Consider the following 21,144-nt stretch of genomic DNA (forward strand, 5'->3'; position numbering starts at 1 on the left):
AATCGTTATTGCGATCGTTTTTAAGATCACTTAAGCCTATCTCACACATAGGGTGAATCTTTGAAAGACTGTTTACATGAAGCGATCTGCGAATTTTTAGCGAACGACCAACGACGATTTGAGAACATGTTGAAAGATCAAAGTGAACGATTTCTCGCTTTTCGATTGATCGTTTGCTGTGTTTACATGGAACGATTATCGCTCAAATGCGATCGTTATTTCGCGTGTAAATGCAGCATAAGTTCACACAACAAACATTTAATGAAATGGGTGGCCGTTGTTTGCAATTTAAACAACGAATGTTCTTTTCCCACTGCCGTGGTTTGCATTGAAGTCAATGGAACCATAGGCTGTTGTTTCACACAATGTCTTGAACAAGGACCGTTGGTTGCCACGGCTGTCGAAATGATGAGCATGTCAATCATTTCTGGCCGTTGTCCATAGACTTCACTGCAATTTTTATTCAAAACAACCGCCTTTTCTTTTGAGAGCCAAATAACGTCCATTGTTTATACGTCCATATCATAGATAGGCTTTTTTCGATTTGTGCATAATCCATATAGGATGTGAAAACCTATGCTAAAAATTCTGTAAAAAAGAATAAAATTTTTAATTTAGTTGTAATAAATTTCCTAACCATAAATCTGACTGGGTATTGGTGGCAGAAGTGACATCACAATCCATGATATCTTGTAGTGTTGTGAACAGTGAATATGATGTATTTGCGGGGAGGAGCCCCCCTTTAAAGTGTTGTTATTATTTCACTAAACTTTTGCTAGGCTGCATAGACTAAGGGCCCTATTCCACTGGACGATTATCGTTCAGATTATCGTTAAATCGTTCAAATCCAAATGATAATGGTTCGTTTGAATAGCAGTTAACGGTTAACGACTGAACGAGAAATCGTTGATCGCTTTATAAGACCTGGACCTATTTTTATCGTTGCTCGTTCGCAAAACATTCGCAAATCGTTCGCATTGAATAAGACGTCGTTCGCAGTAGATATGAACGCAATAGGGGAGAAATAGCGAAGAAAAAACTGTCGCAAATACGATCATAAGGAACGATTATCGTTCCATGGAAATGAGTGAACGTTTTCAGGTCTCTTGCAATAGCGGTCGTTTGAGATCGTTATGCGAACGATAATCGTCCGGTGGAATAGGGCCCTTACTAGAGAAACCATCTCCTGCAGCTGCATTCCCCAACCTGTGGTCATCCAGCTGTTGCAAAACTACAACTCCCATCATGCCCTGACAGCCTACGGCTGTCAGGGCATGATGGGAGTTGTAGTTTTGCAACAGCTGGAGAACTACAGGTTGGAGGCATAAGTTTAGACTATGGAAGTGAAATCCCAAGGGTGTTTGCCCCTTGTGCCCATGATATGCTATGGTCCCATATACCTGTATGGTCGTATTTCTCTTTACACGAGGATGGGTGAGGTTGTGTAACCCATGAACATATGGCCGTCCCTTCCAGGGGACACTGTGCATTCTGTGCTTAGTAAATTTCTACATAGAAAAGTCAGGAAGAATTATCTGTACTTATACAGGGACATGCAACCCGAGCCCATACAAGATCTCTGTATAGATAGTGGGCATACGATACAGTGTTGGCAGCCTGTAGACTACCATATGGCAGCAGGTATTATAACTGGTAATGTGATACCGCAGCAACCGCTCACATCTAATGATGTTCCTTTTCCTTAGACTGGAACCCCGCTGTAAGGATCGGAGTGTTAAACTGCGCCGATGAGCAGAACACGGCCATCTGCAAAGATTATGGTGTCCAGTTCTATCCAACGTTCCGGGTAGGTTCTTTATAGGTTTCTCCATTGTGGCCCATAAGAGGTATTGAGCGTCACTCTTGTCCGTGAGGCTGAGTCCGGTATTGCAGCTTTGTCTCATTCACGGACAGCGTGTAAACAAAAGTGGGTCTGTTTCTAAAAGAGCCATTAAACAGTTAATAAAATTCTGTAGAATCACATGACACTGACACATGAGTCTAGTGCTGGTTATGGGTGCTATGGTGGTGGAACTGGAGGCTTTTTCCCCTTATACGCAGTTATGAGCAGCCAAGAGAGTGGATAACACTCTTCATACAGGTATTTAGGCACCAAAAATTATTTTAGAAAAATGATTAATGTGCACTGCACTATAATCATTTTTAATAATTATAATTTTACAGCTAAACTTTAAAAGGGTAGTTCAGCAAAAAATAAAATTCTTTCAAATCGACTGGCACCAGAAAGTGCAGGAGATTTGTAATTTACTTCTATTAAAAAATCTCCAGTCTGCTGCATGTCCTGTAGAAGGTGGTCTATTCTTTCCAGTCTGGAGAGCAGAAGAGGTATTCTATGGGGATTTGCTTTCTCCACAATTCCTGACATGGACAGAGGTGGCACTGTGTCAGACTGGGGAGAATACACCACTTCTTGCAGAACATACAGCAGCTGATAAGTATTGGAAGACTGGAGATTTTTTTAATAGAAGTAAATTACAAATCTCTGGCACCAGTTGATTTGAAAGATTATATTTTTTGCTGAACTACCCCTTTAACAAATACCATTCTTGATTAAAAAGGAAAAGTACAAATAACTGATATCCTCTAGTCCGTAATGACCTGTAGTATAATGGTATTATATATACTATATATACTAACCCACAAGGTGAACCCTGTAAAAAAAAAAAAAATAGAATATAAGGTGATCATAAAGAAGCCATGTGTATCCCAAAGTGCTGCCTGTAAAAGCATCCCGCAGGGAAAGCATGCCCAAAAGGTTGTAAGTCTTAAAGGGAAACTGTCACCATGGCAATGCTATCCAATCTATCACCATCATGTTATAGAACAGGAAGAGCTGAGCAGATTGATATATATCTTTGTGGGAAAAGATTTAGTATAACTTGTAACATGTTGATAGAAATCCATGCTCATTTTGTGTTGAGGAGTCCAGTGGGTGGAGTCACTCAATGGCAGGACTCTTTAGCATGAAAACATCAGAGATTTCAATGAATAAATTACAACTTATACTAAAGATACCATAAAGATATATATCAATCTGCTTGGCTCATTCTGCTCTATAACGTGATGCCGATAGCTTTTGTAACATTTTCATGGTGACGGGTTCCCTTTAAGGGGCTGTCAGGCGCACATCTCTGTGTTAGGGTGCGTTCACACGTACAGGATCTGCAGCAGATTTGAAGCTGCAGATTGAAAGCAAATCAATTCTGGGCCATCAAATCTGCTGCAGATCCTGTACGTGTGAACGCACCCTTAAAGGAGATGAATGCGGCTGAATAAAGCCAAGGACACCACAAAGGATATATAGTGACATACACCCCTAAGAATATGAAGACAAAAAAAAAAGTTTTTATTTTGCTGTTTTCCTTGAATGAATCCTGGAGCAGCTCATTATTACTGTGTTTTCTCTTTCAGTTCTTTGCTCCTTTTACAAAAGACTTTACGCAAGGAGAAAACTACAAAGGTAAGTGTCATATCAGACTGTAGAAGGTGGGAACAGTGCTTTGGAATTACTATAGAACCTTTGACATATCATAGAAACACGGTAAAGGGGTACTCTAGCAAAAAAAATCTTTCAAATCAACTGTAATTTACTTTTATTCAAAAGTCACCAGTCGTCCAGTACTTATCAGCTGCTGTATGCCTTGCAGGAAGTGGTGTATTCTCTCCAGTCAGGAGAGCAGGAGAGGTTTTCTATGGGGATTTCCTACTGCTCTCAATGGTTATGGACATGGACAGAGGTGGCAGCAGAGAGCACTGTGTCAGACTGGAGAGAATACACCACTTTCTGCAGGACATACAGCAGCTAATAAGTACTGGAAGACTGGAGATTTTTTTTAATAAAAGTAAATTACAAATCTCTGGTACTTTCTGACACCAGTTAACTTGCTTTTTGCCTGAAGTACCCCTTTAACATTTTGATCATTTAGAGATTTGATAAAATGAGCCTTGAGAATAGCACACAAACTTTAAAGGGGTTATCCAGTGCTACAAAAACATGGCCACTTTCTTCCAGAGACAACACAAGAATAAAGTCTATGACACGGGCGGAGACACCCGGAATGTGGGACGGGTTATCCATCGCCATTCCGCAGGGTGCACGCTCCCTTACAGAGAGTATTATCTGACAGATTTTTGAAGCCAAAGCCAGCATCAGGCTATAAACAGAGAACAGATCATAAAGAAAAGCCTGAGATTTCTCCTCTTTTCAAATCCATTCCTGGCTTTGGCTTCAAAAATCTGTCAAATAAATCTTTCTGTGTAAACGCACCATTACTCTGTACGTTTGGAGTTCGTCTTGCTCACACGGAACAGAGCTGGGAGAACTTAGCGCACACTTCTACTAACTCGTTGGTGGGCCGTGAACATCTGGACCCCAACTAATAATTTTTTGACGTTTCTGCTACAAAACTTGGGGTGCGTTCACATGTACAGGATCCGCAGCAGATTTGAAGTTGCAGATTCAAAGCAAATCTGTAGTTTTAAATCTGCGCCACCAAACCTGCTGCGGATCCTGTATGTGTGAACAGTGTCCTGGGCACGGGATACTGCCTTTGGGGTCTCTGTGGGGGCCGGTTTTATAAGTGCAAAAGCCATGTGATCAGTAGTGATGGACGGGGGACAGGTTATTTCTAGGTTTTATCTTTGTCTTTTAGCGGAAGCCGACAGAGAAGTACAGACAGTCCGACATGTCATCATTGACTACCTGGAGAGCCTCCCGGCAGTGCACAGACCGCCAGCCTGCCCCTCCCTCCAGCCAATCAGGTGAGTTCTTGGGCTTTATATTTGCTACACCATACACAGTGCCTTGTTAAACAGGGAATGCTGGGAGTTGTAGTTTCTCTATATTCCTCTGTGTATTCACCCCTCTTTTTTCCCTTCTCCAGCTCGGGTGACATTTCTTCTCTTCTAAACCAGAAGGAGCCCCATTATACCGCCATCATATTTGAGAGCGAGACATCATACGTTGGACGGGAGGTGGGTTTTCTGCTCAGCTGGGCTCACACTTGGAGCATAGTGAGTGTGCACGGCCAGTACTGCGTCCATCATTCCCTGTGGGCTTAGCTCTTGGCATCGTTCATAAGCCTCTTAGAGAATGATTGCAGCTCTGGCCAGAACAGGAGAAGATTTTAAAGGGGTTGTTCAGTAAAAAACTCTTTTTCTTTCAAATCAACTGGTGTCAGGAAGTTATATGGATTTGTATTTTACTTCTATTAAAAAAATCTCACGTTTTCCCATACTTATTAGCTGCTGTATGTCCTGCAGGAAATGTTGTTTTATTTTCGGTCTGACACAGTGCTCTCTGCTGACGTCTCTGGTCGAGACAGGAACTCTGTCTCGGTTTTCTATGAATCCTCATAGAAAACCTCTCCTGCTCTGGACAGTTCCTGTCTCGGCCAGAGGTAGCAGCAGAGAGCGCTGTGTCAGACCGAAAATAAAACAACATTTCCTGCATGACATACAGCAGCTAATTTTTTAATAGAAGTAAATTACGAATCTTTATAACTTTCTGACACCAGTTGATTTGAAAGAAAAAGATTTTCTCTTGAGAACCCCTTTAAGAATTTTTTTTTTACATTGGTGAAAAATGGCGCCTATAGCTCCTGTATGTGGACATAGGCTTCTATATGCGTCCGTTGTGCTCAGTGCCTCGTACCGCACCATCCATCACTCACCTCCCTGCTCTCCTGCTGTAGGTGATCCTGGACTTGATGCAGTTTGAGAACATTGCGGTACGGAGGGCTGTGAATTCAGACAAGGCCATGTCGGAGAAGCTCGGCGTTGTTTCAGTTCCGTCGTGTTACCTGATCTACCCGAACGCTTCCCATGGATTAATTAACATGTAAGTACCTAAGTGTCTGTAAGAGATACAAGGAGCTTTTCTCCCTTTAAATGAAGGCCCCAGCGTGCGTTCTCAGAGCACAGTTTAGTGTTACGTGGCGCTAACATTGTACTTCTCGATCCAAAAAGTCACTTCCATTCACTTTCTCTTCTTTTTGTATTTGTACTTTGCCTCTGTAATGGTCTTATAAGGGTTTTCTTCACGGCCTCTCTATAGGCTCCTACGGCCCCATCCTCGATATTTGTAGGCATGGATAGGTCATACGGACAGGGCTTGTGTCAGTGGAACAGTAACTATAAGTTTATGGTTCATAGACTGCCCAGTATTTAATTTGTTAGTGCTGCACTTTGTCCTTCAGAGCTGCCTTTCCTATTGTACATGGATGAACACAGTAAATCATATATAACATAATCTAAATGACCAGGCATGGAGTGCTAACTGATAGGTTCCTTGCACTGTTTAGTGACCACAGTACTTCCTCCCCGTTGGTTCAAAACATCAAACAGCTTGGCAGGGGGGAAACCTGTAATAAATGTTTGTGTTAAAGGGGTATTCCCATCTAAAGAAGCTTATTGGTGGGGGTCTGAACTCCTGGATCCGATGTGGTAGGCATCACATGTGTGCAGCCACTGTTTTATTCATTGTCGGTGATGCCGTCAAACATTTCCATGTTGAGTACTTGGGAATGTTCAGTGGCCTCATGGAAAATGAATGGAGCGCTGGCTGCGCCCATGTGATGTGCACTATTCATTCCAAGGACCCATTCTTAAGATCTTAGGGGTACTGATGGTCAGACCTCCACCAATTGGCTTGTTATCCCCCATCCATGTTTCTATAGCAGTGCCATATAGCATCAGTGCTGCTACCAACACATGGCGGGGGACGGTGCTGATGTCTGGGGAGAAGACCTCCATAATTTGGGGTCATCTCAAACATTTCAACGTACGCGGGGAGACAACCCCTTTGGTCGGAGGCTTCTTCTGCATGAGATGCTCTGGATCATCCGGATTTCTTCAGCCGCCGATCACACATGATAAATGGCAACTGGAATTTGTATACGGTGTCTGGGACTGTAGTTCACCCTATGACCGGCGGGCTCTCTGGTGACCCAGGATCATTCATCAGTTTGATAGGCGATATACAGATTTTACCCTTTGTCTCCTGTGTAGGCGTCAATGAATATTTATACCTAGCTGAGGGCAGATCTCACATTGATGTCTGACTCCCCGTGTCCCTGAGTTCACACCCAGCAAATACCAATGTTTTTTTATTTTTTTTTTTATTTTGAGAACACTCTTGGTTATGTTCAGAGACTACAAACCTGGATACAATTGTATATAGCTTGCAGAGCATTTCCTAGACTGGATACATTGGCAGCAGCTACACAAGTGTCTACTAGTTTGTTATAATGTATCAGTCTGGGGGTCCGGACTGATTACCTAGCCGAGCATTGCATCTGTGTGCTCAGACCCCCAGCGAGCAAGTAGAAGTTCTCAGCTGAGCGCTTCTCCCAGTTTATTCTAGCAAATTTCCAGACCCCGTCTGTACAAAACATTCCACATGTTAAAGTTAAGAGCCATTTCCATGCAGAGCGGTGATACAGTTTGGGGGTGTCCCTTATGGCTCTAGTTACTAGTCCGTTCTTCTAAAGAATAGTGAGAGCCATTGCCTCCATGATGTATTACCTGGACCTTCATCTCATCCGCGCTTCCTCTTTATGATTTTCCTTCTCCTTCCCACAGTGCAAAGCCCCTGCGGTCCGTGTTCTCCTCTCATCTCAAGTCCTTGCCGGGTGTAAGGAAGAAAGCCGGAGCTCACTCAGCCCTACCTGAGAGACTGCCCAAGGAGGATAGAGAAGAAGATGTAGTCTGGAAGGACTATGACAAGTAAGGCTGTGGGCTTCATTTGGCCTTGATGAACTCAGTACATTAGAATACATTGATAAGTAACACTTCTGTGGAGGTTGTATAATATATATCTTTTTTTGATGCTTTTATATCTGAAACAGCGCCCCCTATGTCTGTTGGCCTCATACATTACATCTTGGCCTCATACATTACAGAGCTGTTCATCTGCATTACCAGACACAGCCTTTACCCAAGAGTGGCGCTGTTTCTATAATAATCTTCTTTGTTAGCTCACCATGTAGTTTGCTAATAGCATTGAGTTGTTGCCGGACTCGCTGCAGAATAGTCATGTTTTATGTTGTTTTTGTTTTTTAGGTCCAGGTTGTATACCGCAGACCTGGAGTCCGCCTTACATTATCTGCTCCGGGTGGAACTTGCCACTCACCAGACTCTAGAAGGAGAGAAGTTGAAATCCTTCAAGGATCTGGTCACCCTGTTGTACAAGGTCAGTCCTCCTGACGCCACTGTGCACCTGTCCGTGGCATGTGTCTGGTATAACAGATAACAGCTTAGTTCTATTGAAGTAAGTGAAGCTGTGCTGCAATACCACATACAACCTGTGGACGGGGGGTGGCGCTATTTTTGGAATAAATCAGCCATGTTTTTCCTAATCTTCGCTGTCTCTTACAATTTTTAAATGTTCCTGAATTCTGATTGGATGCCAGAGAACAATTACTCTCCTTTCTACATATAATCCCCAGTATCTTGGCTTTACCAGGTAATTGAATGAGGCCTGCACTGCTGTATTTAAGAGGCTTATTGCAGCAATAACATGTATGTGCCGCTGTATAGGGTTACATACCCCGGTGTGATGGTAATATCCATGCAGGTATTATGTCATCTATGTCATACAGATGGGAGCTTTAAAGTCAGATCAAACTATCATGAAAGCTAAGGCAAGATTGGGATTATCCCGGAATGTTTATATGTGTGTTATATATACTGTATATGTAATCATGGTCACCACAATGGAGCCTGACGCTCCCCCAGCATAAGTCGTGGGTCTGTCAGGTGCCACTTATGACTGTGGCGCTGTGGACCCAGTACACCATTGAATGCGGGGTGCCATCAGGTCCATTCCTAAATGGCTATACGCATGTTTCTAGCTGCTGATTCCCCATACAGCTGGAATGTCATATACACGTGGTTCTCTTTAGTAGCAGATCACACTATATAGCACTCTGCATTGAGATATGTGTCTGTTCAATCATCCTGAAGCTATAGAAAGCAATATAGTGTATATATAGGAAGACATGATCTGTGTCCGTCCCACAATCCTCTGTATGTGGATCATAGAGGTTAAATGGCTAGATCACCATTACTAGAGATCTGTATTCAGAGGATTGCTGCAAGGATCAGACCATGAATGCATGAAGTGTATAAATAATAATAATAATAATAATAATAATATTATAATATGAAAAAAAAACCTTCAACCCTCCCACCCCAGATTTTCTGTGTCATGGTGTATATAATACATGGAGTATATGTTACATCACATCCGTACAATCAATTATATGTCTCTATATTTCGTCTTCCTGACCCCACCCCTTCTTTCGCACCTACACCCATTTATTGATCCCATATAGTACCTGAAGGTAAGGAGCCTTGTCAGAAAAAAAATGGTATACTTTTTTTGGGGTTTTTTATAGTTTTGATCAAGTCCACGCATTTGGTATCATTATAGAAACCTGTGTAGTGAAAAAATTGTGATGAATTGGGAAAAATAAATTTTTGCCTATAAAAAGTAAAATAAATAAAAAAGATATATACCAGTCCGGTCCTACCACCACATTAAAGGGTATTTGATGCTTGGAACAAACTTCCAGCAGATGTGATTTTTTTATATATATATAATTATATATATATATATATAATATATATATATATATATATATATATATTATATAATTCCCTGCTTTGAAAGGGTTAAACATCTTACACATAGAATTAACATTAGAGAACAGTTATCTGGATCCCTTGAATTAACCAGGACTTGCTGACCACTGGATGTGTATGGGGGCCATTACACATGATTCTGTGGGAGAGAAGGAGCCCCTTTGGTCTTCTGACAGCTGTCAGTTCTCAGGCATGCTGGTACTTGCAGTCTTTGCTGGCTGTGTCGCTTTTTGTTTCATGGTTGTAAACACCAGATCTTGTGGGTGTCAGAGTAAGGGCTAAGGCGGCACCCCCCTGCTGTGTTGATGGGATCTGGTTACATCTGTTTCCAGGAGGCCTGAGCATTGTCTGATGCCTGTTGCTTAGTGTCTGCACGCCTGACTGAACGCACTCCTCCTGCCGGTTCCTCACCCCATGGGGTGGCGAGATCACAAATCTGTGTCTGTCCTCATTCCTTGAAGAAAGTGTAGTGTTAATCTGCCTGCCATATCATCTGCACTCGTGTGGATGGCTCCACTCTCTAATGCTTTTAGCAGATAAGTCTCAATGTCCTCATTTAGTTGATCAAAATTTTACACTGGAAAGAGTAAGATCCTGATGTGCGTCTACTAGAATGCCATGAGTACAGCACAAAGGAACAAAGCCTGCTTCAGAGCTGAAACATGGCAGAAACAGCGCCATCCTTGTCATTGGGGCTGTGAGTGATATTACAGTTAAGCCCAATTCACTAGATACAGTGGTGCAGTTTCTGGGGGGAAAAACAGGGTTTTCCTAACAATTTCTTATCTAAATGTTAAGCTGACTTGACAAAGTTGCCTGCAGGTGCAATGGACGTTGTTATGCTGTCGCCCTGGGACCTACCTGCGAACTGTAAAACCATTTAAGTAACTGGAAACTCTTATTGCTTTACTGTGATGTTCTGTTTTCTAAGTTAACTTTTTACTGACTTTTTTTGTTTTATGCAGCTGTTCCCAGGGCGCCCCCATGTGGTGAAACTTCTGGAAACCCTGCAGGAGTGGCTTGTCAGTATGCCGCTTGACAAGATCCCTTATGATGCCATCTTGGACCTGGTCAACAACAAAATGCGGGTGCGACATCTCTGTTCAATACAAAATTACATTTTCATAAGATGTGAGGAGTGACCAATCTTTAAATGGGCACTGCCACTTTAATAAAAACTTTTCACATGGCCTAGAGACATACCATTACAGAGCTGGGAGAAGTGCACAGTTAAGCTTCTCACTCCCTGGGCTTGCTGCTCTCACCATATCCCAGCTACACTGTAAGTCTATGGAGTGAGCTGGGGATTGAAGTGCTTAGCCAAGAGCTTCATGTTTTATCATTAGTCTGGGTCTATACGTGATCTATATGCACTAATAATCCGGTTCTTGGACTTCATAATCAAACGTCTTCTATGATCAACCAATGGTCCCGTAACATTGCCATATATTTTTTTTTAGATCTCGGGAATCTACCTCACAAACCACGTGGAGTGGGTGGGCTGCCAGGGAAGCAGGGCACAGCTGAGAGGATACCCCTGCTCCCTATGGAAGCTGTTTCACAGTCTCACCGTACAGGCTGCAGTACAGCCAGACGCCCTTGCGAACACCGGTAAGATGGAAAGCCTGTAAAATTGAAGTCTTTTACTTTAAATGTTGGAGTGCAGGTTGTAGGCATATGCTGGGATTTGTTGTACATCAACAGCTGGGATGCCACTTGTAAGAGATCACTAATTGTGTATCGCATGCCCTGGCTTATAGAACTCCATTTTGTGGTAGGATCCTATGGACAGATCACAAGGAACTAAAGGAAGCCACTGGGCACTGTCACTTTTTATCAGTTTGGGTATTCAGGCCGACACCGATCGCTAGAACGAGCCAGGAGCAGTTTGCACTAAGCGTGTTCTGTTCCAGGTCTGTGTTGCGTAACCAAGAAAGACTCACCATTGCCATGTGAGTCAAAGGGACCATGCCGGTTGTGCACAAAGAGAGTGGGAGGATGAAGCGATTGGCCTCACTCTTCTCTCCTTGCTCATTCTAGTGACCGGTCAGGGTCTGAACATTCAGTCAAAACATTTGACATGTGAAAAGTTTTTTTAAAGTGACAGGTACACTTTAAATGGCACCAAGCTGCAGTTCTGGACATCACCAGTGAGAAAAAAACATCAGATCTTTTTATTTTTCTCTAAAGTGTTATAACCTATTCAACCCAATAGGGTCATATGATGATCGCATATTGCTGTCAGAGATACTGTAATGATCCATTAAGCCGTTCATGACACTCACAGATTTACATCCCGTGGAGGTTTCTATTCCATGACAGCAAGCAGAAATCCTTTTAATGCTAAGAAGTCATACACAAAGCAAATTGGAAAACTGCATAACTTGCCTTATGTACACAAAATCTTAAAACTAATGACATCCTGAAGACTATGTATAGTGGCCGTGATAGTGTTATTAAGCTGAGGGTGAAAACAAGGTCAGGTACTTGTGGTCCTAATATGATGACATAAGGTGACCGGGGGGGGGGGGGGTCCTTATAACCTTCCATATAGCATTCAGCTGTCAGTCACCAGTTTATCCTACAGCCTAGAGACGCCATGAATCACCAGCGCTGATAGACTGCTTCCACCGCTAATATACGGCCCTGTCAGTGAGCGCCAGCCGCTCTCGCTCTGGCTCATTATTTGATTTTTAGAAATACTGTTATTCATTGATTACACAGAAAGCCATTAGGAGCAACAGGCCGAGGCATTCTTATCGACATTCTCTGCTCCCTGAGTTATGGGAACGCCCTCAGAGGTGCGACCTCTAAAAAATACAATGCCGATAATTGAATTGGTATTGGCTATTGAAGGGGAGGGTCAGAAGAGCTGCATCAGGCCTGTAAACTCACATCTCCCCTAACCCTTTAAATACACACAATGATGATCTTTGATTTTACTATTTACCCCTTTAATTATGATAAATGCATTACATTTAGATATTAAAATTCTGATAATCTGGCACCTAATGATCCAGAAATTCTGATAATCTGGCATGGGACAAATCATAGTCCTATGCCAGGGTCTCATAATTGCTAATGGTCTAGCAAGACCTTTTAATATATAGGAGGAAACTCTTTGCATACATCATCTGCTGGGGTGCATAGAAATCATTACACCAAGGTGCAAACGTTAATGCAGAATAGATGTTTGGCCTGTTACTGTAGTTTTAAAAGGGTCGCCCTGGACTAAATTCCATTGACCCCACAATTTGTCTAAGTCAGCAAGCTGTCACAAAGTTATGGGAGGGATACCACAGCCTGCTCCCCATAGGCCCATTGACTTTTAATGGAGCGAACATAGTCTAAGACCTAACTCACACGTCCTGTTATCAAGTCCGTAATTATGGATTCGCAATTACGTACTTAAGTTAGTGCCCATTGATTTCTATTCGGCTATTCGCGTGATCAGTTTACCAGTACGCAATCCAACCCGCAAAAAAAATTCACCTACTGAAGTCTATGGGGTGTGCATTTTTTTTGCAGACGTCTATGCAGAAAAATATGGATATGGAAACAAGAACTTCTACTGGCTTTAGGTTTGGGCACTGCACTTCCTGGATGTATACTGTGTCTTTTTATGGATTGGTCAGGTTCTGCTTGTTTATACCCCCAATGTTTGCTAGATTTTGCTGGGAGAAGCGCATGGCTGAGTGCTTCACTCCACTGCTGACAGGAGGAGATGGACTCCATAGAATGACTTCAGAAGTTTAGTGTTCAGCAGTTGGTTCTGCCTAGTGATCAGTGGAACTGACTGAACACCCAGACCAATCATAACTTTTGACATGTCTCGGTGACAAGTTTTTAAAGTGACCTATGGAGCAAATAAATTTTGACATCAAGACATAGATAGAGACGCCATGATGCGGACATCTATTTGACAGGGTTGGGTGACAGCCCTAGTTGCTGGTTCACCAGGGTATATTTTGTACAACCTTTGCAGCGGTACACGGTAGGAGGAGATTTTATGTATTATGCCATGTATTTTGTTTGGACGTCTGAGCGTTCTCACTTTTCTTCTTGTATCTAGTAGTTTTATGCTGTATTCCTTGGTAACAAGCCTGGAAGTGGTTAAGTGTTTCCCCTATAACCAGAGCAGCTGCCATTGGCTGCCGCTGTGTCACTCCCGTCGCTGTCCTCTCCTATAAGTGGTCTGGCACTTGTCGTTGGCCTCTCCCCCAGAACAGCCGAAATCTGCCGAGCGCTCCTTCCGATCAAAGAATTGGGTCACTTTTAGTCTGTGGATTATGTCTTGGGAAGGTTTTTTTTTTCCCCCTCTCCTTATATCTTGCTTTAAATCCCATCGAGTAAAAAGCCTGTCGCCTGCCTCTAATCCTCCCGCCACCAGGTACGGGTTTAATGGCTATTGTCCACTTTAGAGATTAGGGTAAAGCAGAATTGCGGCAGTTTGTGAGGAAGGAGAAAAGGAGGATTACACGATGATACGTGGCAGATGTCAGCGCAAGATCCGGCCAGGGACTTAGCCAAGAAAAAAAACAAAATGAGCCATTTTGTCTCTTAACTCCTTAACCCTCAGACGATGCCTGGTGCTGGGGATTGCCGCGGATATAATGGCTGATGGCTTCACTATATATTATCAGCTGGGTTATGTTCAGTTATTAGGTATTGACATCCAGTTTATTCTAAGCTCCGAACTTGACCCATCCACTTCCAAGGCCCAAATGGGAAACCAATATTCTACCATAGACCAGGAAAGGGGAACCTGCTGGTGGGAAAACTACAGTTCCCATCATCTCTGGACAGACAAAGCGTTATTTGTCCAAGCATAATGGGAATTGTAGTTTTGCAGGTCCCCTTTCCCTGTGCTAGACCAGTGCATGAATAGGAGTTTCATGCTAATAGAACTAATGCTAAATATTATACACGTTCCCACCATCGCCCTGCAGCAACAGAATGTAGGTCGCTTCCATGGAAGCCTACATTTTGCCTTTTAGGTTTAGGCTCATACACAATGGCCATGTCATTGACAGTCATTATTGATGACTAGACTGGGGCTGTAACCCGTAGCAACCTATCACTTAATTGCTTTCAGTCTCTACTGGCCGCCATGACAAATTGGAGCTGACATTTGACTGGTTGCTATGGACAACTCCCATAGCAACCAAGTAAAGCAGTTATTGAGCAGGAGGCTTATGGAAAATGAAAGCACAAATGTCATTGGTCGCTATGGGCAATTGCTCCATCTCTACAGCTATAGCCTTCAGGAAGGAATTAGAGTTGCTGATAGCAACTGTGTGACTGTCATTTCTGTCCATGTTGTCCATAGTAACTGGCCCTCAGTTTTGCTTTTCTAGTCTGCACTAAAGAAGGCTGGTTGCTATGAAGACACATGCACTGCTGTAAATTTACAGTAAAGCATCCGATGACGCATTACAATAAGATATAATCTATGAGAGTTTAAAGTGTACCTGTCATGAGGGCCGATTCTGGATCAGTAGTGAAGTCCACTCTCCGGACGGATGTTCAGGTCTCCAGGTTTACGAACACACATTAGACTTTCATGCACGGGGCCCCCATTTGATCAGAATGGGGGTCGCACACATTAAGGTTTCATGTGTGTTCTGAGCCCCACTATATTCCCCTGCTAGTGACTGAACCCCTGCCATGACTAACATAGCTCTCACACTGCTCACCATTGTAATCCTCTATCAAATCAATGGCCCACATTGATCTTATGCCGGACTAAGCATGGAAATGGTGTGAGCCACTACAAATTCATTAATACACTTGCTTTATTTTGGACTAAGGTCCGCTCTATGCTATGAGAAGGTGAAGATTTGCACCATAATTTTCGCCATTTTCTGCTTTTCTTCCAAATAGGACCTAAAATACACATAAACTAAAAGGGGTTCAAGCAGATGCCCCATTAAAATTGGAATCGGCAGCCATCACTGTGACTACTCTTTATCCCAATTCTTCCCCTTTAAACAATTCCCCATTCACTCTTAATATTTCATTACAATCTAATCCCATTTTTAGCAGTAAAAGATGTTCATTATTTTGCAGCGATGTTCATGAATCCATTTTTTTTTTTTTTTTTTTTTTTTTAAATTAAACATTTTTTTATTATTTTCCCCGGAGACTTTGGTGTTGCGGGGAGATTGAGCGTCTGTCTCCTGAGTGATTGGGTGATTTCATTTGGTTTCTAAAAATTGTTTTGAAGCATTTCTTAATACTGGCATCTAATCTGCTGTAATCTTATGAGCCGGCGTCTTATTTATGAGTGACATGACGGAGCGGGGCCCCTGCCGGGGGCTTTTATTAAACAATATAGAAATAAGCTCCAGTGACATGCCGGGATAGATGAGCTCACTGCTGTAAAAGAAAAGAAAAATGTTATATATAATTTATAGGAGCCTTCCCCTTTAAGACTAAGCTGTAAGTAACTTTATTCAGCTTCTTCCTAGCTGTATCTGAGTCCAGTAAGGCTTTTAACAAAGTTGTCATTCAGCTTTCCCAATGTGCCTGAATGGAAATCCGCTAGTTACACAGCAGTTTGGAATTTTGGAATATAGTGGTACCTCGGTGTAAGAGTACCTTGGATTAAGAGCGTTTTGCAAGAAGAGCTCACAGTTTTTCTAAATTGTGACTTGGTTTAAGAGTGTTGCTTTAGTTTAAGAGCTCCCTGTGCTAGGAGGCAGGGCGAGTGGGGGAGGGTCATGGTCTGCATAGCGGGGTCTACAGCACTGTACTCTGACCCAGGAAGTCTCCCTTACCTTCCAAATCATAGCAAATTCACTTCAGGCTGGGACTTGCAATGGGGGGACAGGACTGTAGAGGTAATCTCTTCATAGCTGTAACCCCTCTCTCCCCGGATGGGAGTGCTGTATTTATGTGCCAACATATGCCCTGTTCATTCCTTCATGCTCCCTGCAGTCTCTGTCAGCCATTTTGTTTCCCATCGTCTCCATTCATGCTATAATGTTCCTGCACTCACACTCAGCTATACACACTGCTGCTATATTGTGCCTGCACTTACACTTAGCTATACACACTGCTGTATAGAAAAGTTTCTGTCACTGTCCTCCTGCACAGCTCTGTGATTCTCACTTCCTGATTGGTCCATGCTGAACATAAAACCCTTCCCCATTGCTGTCATGTGACCACACAGACCTCTGACAGTAGCCCTGCTTCTCTATTCTTCTCTACACTACTGCATTATGGGGACCTGTAGCTCCATCCTGTATCTACAAACTGGTGCTGTGTTATCAGGGTTATGCACTTACTATACATTATACTCCACATGCTGATTGCTATACTGTACAGTAACTTATAATATCACATATTTAGCTGTTTCTAAATGTTTATTTCATTTGTTTTACATGTTATTCAGAATAAAAAATCATTTATTTTGGGGTGTGGAACCAATTGTCTGCATTTCAGTGATTTGTTACGGGAAAAATTGCTTTGGTTTAAGAGTGATTTGGATTACAAGCACCACCCCGGAACGAATTATGCTCGTAATGCAAGGCACCACTATATATCGCTTTATAACTGGAGTCATTGTTAACCAACTTTCCCAAGAAGAGATAGGTGAGAAATTATATAAAGGGTTAGAAAAACATGTCTGCTTTCTTTTAGAAACAGCACCACAATTGTCTGTGCCTGCTAGTGCAGATCAATTCAATTAAACTAAATGGAATAGAGCTGCAATGCCACAGGCAACCAGTGGAGTTGTGTGGCGCACTTTATAGAAAAACAAACAGCCATATTTTTCTCATCTGAAACAATCCATATAAACGTTAATTCAGTTTTCTAAGATTTTAAATGATGGTCTATCATTAGGATAGGCCATCGATAATTGATTAGTGGGGGTCCGAGACCCAGCACCTCACTGGTTAGCTGTTTTTCAGAGATGTGATGCCCTCCTTGTTTTGTACATTGTGTAGTGGTTGTGTTCCTGGGTTCCTGCAGTAACCAAGCATGGCCACTACAAGATGTATGGCACTGTCTGCTTCTGGCTCTGCTCTCTGTCATGGATTTGGCTGATTTTTGCATATTGTGTTTTCACATAACTGATGCCCGGCTCCCAGGGATTGTATGGCAGTGGGCAGTATTCCAGCAGGTGTTACAGAACATTGTGCCTGCCACAGTCCCTCATTCATGCCTCCAGCTTGCCATCTCCCTATCTCTTCAATCAAACCTATTTTGTCTGTGCTGAAACCCACACCTCCGTTCTGGAATCCTGATCCCCTTGGTCCAGCTCGGCTTTCCCTCGTCCATTCCTGATAAGACTCAGCAAAACATTACTGCTGCAACAGTGTTAAATATTGATTTGTGTAAAGTGGGCAGTGGCATCGTGCCAAGCCATTAGGTGGAAGACAAGCTGCCCGCTGCATGTGCCAGCCCTGGCCATTATGGCACTGTAGTATGATGTTGCACATTGTATTGCCTCACTGGGGTGCTCCGCATCAGAGCTACCTGAATAGAGGCAATCACAAAGGACTGGGTTATAACCACACTACATAAAGGGTAACTCTGCACATTCATTGCTTTACTGATCTGTAATAATATTATGCCTGCTTCATTTACCTCCAAAGTGAAAATGCCTCTAGCTGCTACTACTAGACTGGCACATGTTTCTCTCTTCTATCTGCCCCTATTCTAAAGTCTCAGGCCCCATTAACACGTCCATGTCAGTTTTTACTGTCAGGAAATCCTGATCAGGAGGCCTCAAATGTCATCAGGAAAGTATCAGGATTTCCTGACAGTAATCCGTTTTTACCTTCAGGAAACAATCAGGAAAAACCTTCAGGATTTCCTGATGAGAAGAAAAAATAGGACATGATGGCCACAGGCTGCAGAAGTACAACTCCCATCATGACCTGTCAGCAAGGCATGGTGGGAGTTGTATTTCTGCAACCTGGGTGGCCACAGGCTGCGGAAGTACAACTCCCATCATGACCTGTCAGCAAGGCATGGTGGGAGTTGTAGCTCTGCAAGCTGGATGGGCACAGGAAGTACAACTCCCATCATGCCCTGTCAGCAGGTCATGGTGGGAGTTTTAGTTTGGAAGCCGGGGGGGGGCGTTTGATCTCACCTGACCCGGGGAGCTGGCCGATCGGCATCACCTGGCGTGAGGAGTCCCGGTGGGCGATGGTCAGCGCTGGAGGCCGGGGACAGCGGTACAGAGGAAGCAGGTGGTGAGTCTGCAGGGGGGAACCTGCTGCGGTCGCGCGGCATCATCAGGCGGGGCGGGTTCTGGTAAGGAGTCCCGGTGGCCTGCCGATCAGCGCAGGGGTCGGGGACCACCAGTGAGATTTGGGGAGAGGGAGGGGGGGTAGTGGGGAGGGCGCTCTCTCAGGCCATCGGGGTGGGGGGGGGGGGCGGGCAGGCGGTAGAGAATCACCTGGTCGGGCGGCATCATCGGACCCCAGGGAGGGTGCGGAGGTCGGGCGGTGAGCTCGGGGCAGGCTGCGAGCAGGGGTGCCAGCGGGCTCTTACCAATCCGGAATCCCGGGATTCCGGCGCTGCCATAGACTTCTATGGGGGCGTCCGGGCCGGAATTCCGGACAAATATAGTACATGTCCTATTTTTTCCGGATCTATTTTCCGGAACGGACACCCTTCCGGAAGAATCCGGATGGGTGTCCGTGACTAATTAAAGTCTATGGGTCCAGAAATCCGTCCGGATTTCCTGATAGGAAATCCGGGTGGTTTTTCCGGACGTGTGAAGGGGGCCTCACAGATGAAAAATCTGACTATGCATAATTTGTTTGTAGTCTGTGACCATGGAGACACCTGGGCTGCATACTTGCTGTATACACTGTATGCTCCAATAGAAATGATGTATTAACCTATTCTTTTAATCCAACAGGGACTGCATTTTTTCTTTACACGAGTCTGTATGTAGTGGCCATAGATTTATCTCTCTATGTACTGTCTTGTCTGCTGTATGACAAATCCTTAGGATAACTTTATTTATTTTTATTTTTTTTTGTAGAGTTTGAAGGCGACGCTCAGGCGGTGCTGAAAACCATGAGACGATATATCAGGGAATTTTTCGGATGCCGCGAATGTGCCCAGCACTTTGAAGCCATGGCGAAGGAGTCGGTGGACAGCGTGAAGACATCGGATGAGGCGGTGCTCTGGCTGTGGAGGAAGCACAACTTGGTCAATAAGAGACTGGCAGGTGAGTAGAGACTGTTTTTAAGGGGTTTTCCCATAACTCCCCAGGATAAGTGATAAGTGTCTGATTATTAGAGTCAGCCATTAGGACCCCCAGCCGTCTTTAGAATTGCATGGGAAATCCTTAAGCCTGACCTGTTAGCGGGCCTTGAGAGCTGGAGTGAGGAACACGGCCATAGACAGGATATGGAGCGATGGCCGCATATGTGCTCCGCTACACCAATCATTTGGTGGACAAGTGACCTCCATTCTTGTGATTGGTGTGAATCCCAGTGGTCACACCCAGATAGATATGCCCTAACACTTGGATAAAAGATGCCTTTTAATCTTGGTATATCTCCTTTAAGTTGTAAGCCTTGTTTTATAAGCCTTGTACACCACTTACCCAGCTGTTGATAGGTCTGCTTTGGCTTTCACTTTTGCATGTTTGTCACAGTGGTTTGCACTTTAGAGAGTAAAACGTGTAACCTCATAGGATTTAGCACTTTTGGACTTTATTCCAACATGTTTTTGCTGAATTGTAAATAAAGATGTAAATTCTTGGAGAGAAATGCTGGATCATTACAAGTTTTTAGGATCTGGTAAAAGCTAGTGCCTACTTTATGCAGCCACAGATAGGGTCCTGGTATACGGTATACAATTTACTGTGCATGTGGTATTTATTATACTGTCGTGCTTGAGTTCTCAGCACATGATGATGTTACATCCACTCTGGTTCCATTAGAGCTCCCCCTACTGTTCACACACCAGAACAGGCTGCTTTAGATGGTTTTTAGTTTTCATTCTATTATTCTCGGCTGTTTCCTCAGTCTGTTCCTTGCACATAAATCATCTCACTGCTGCATTCGTATCATATGTCTCTGTATACAGATATGCTTCTGTACAGGCCATTTACAAAGAATATTTTGGGAAATTTGAGAATTCTGGGGCACTCCTGCACTGTGACCTGTGTCTCTGCTTTTTCCTCTTGCACTGTCAACTGTTCCTCTTCTTTTTTTTTTTTTCCACCTGCTCCTCTCCCCCCCTACCCCCCGCGATATCACCTGTGCCTCTTCCTGCGCTGTCACTTGTGCCCCCCCCCTGCACTGTTACCTGTGCCTTTTCTTTTTTTCCTGTGCGCTGTCACCTGTGCCTCATAACCCTCCACATAAGCACCTGTCTCTCTCCACCCCTGCACTTTAACCTGTAGTCGATGAACCCCCCCCCCCCCCGCACCGTCACCTGTGCCTCTACGCCCCCCTCAGCTTTTTCCCCCTACACTGTCACCTATTCCTCATCTTACCTCTC

The 21,144-nt window shown here is 43.7% G+C and overlaps 1 protein-coding gene across 1 annotated transcript in view; it reads left to right on the forward strand.

Annotated features, from left to right (window-relative positions):
* The window catches only part of QSOX2 (quiescin sulfhydryl oxidase 2), a 33,474-nt gene that overhangs the window by 7,394 nt on the left and 4,936 nt on the right, over positions 1-21,144 (forward strand). The window contains exons 2-11 of the mRNA XM_069986702.1: positions 1,707-1,807; positions 3,433-3,481; positions 4,674-4,782; positions 4,905-4,995; positions 5,715-5,860; positions 7,603-7,746; positions 8,083-8,212; positions 10,632-10,754; positions 11,127-11,277; positions 19,673-19,861. Coding sequence (XP_069842803.1) covers positions 1,707-1,807; positions 3,433-3,481; positions 4,674-4,782; positions 4,905-4,995; positions 5,715-5,860; positions 7,603-7,746; positions 8,083-8,212; positions 10,632-10,754; positions 11,127-11,277; positions 19,673-19,861 — 1,233 coding nt within the window. The remainder of the gene's footprint in view (positions 1-1,706; positions 1,808-3,432; positions 3,482-4,673; positions 4,783-4,904; positions 4,996-5,714; positions 5,861-7,602; positions 7,747-8,082; positions 8,213-10,631; positions 10,755-11,126; positions 11,278-19,672; positions 19,862-21,144) is intronic.

This window comes from Dendropsophus ebraccatus, chromosome 10, assembly GCF_027789765.1.
Source record: "Dendropsophus ebraccatus isolate aDenEbr1 chromosome 10, aDenEbr1.pat, whole genome shotgun sequence".
NCBI classification, from domain to species: domain Eukaryota; kingdom Metazoa; phylum Chordata; class Amphibia; order Anura; family Hylidae; genus Dendropsophus; species Dendropsophus ebraccatus.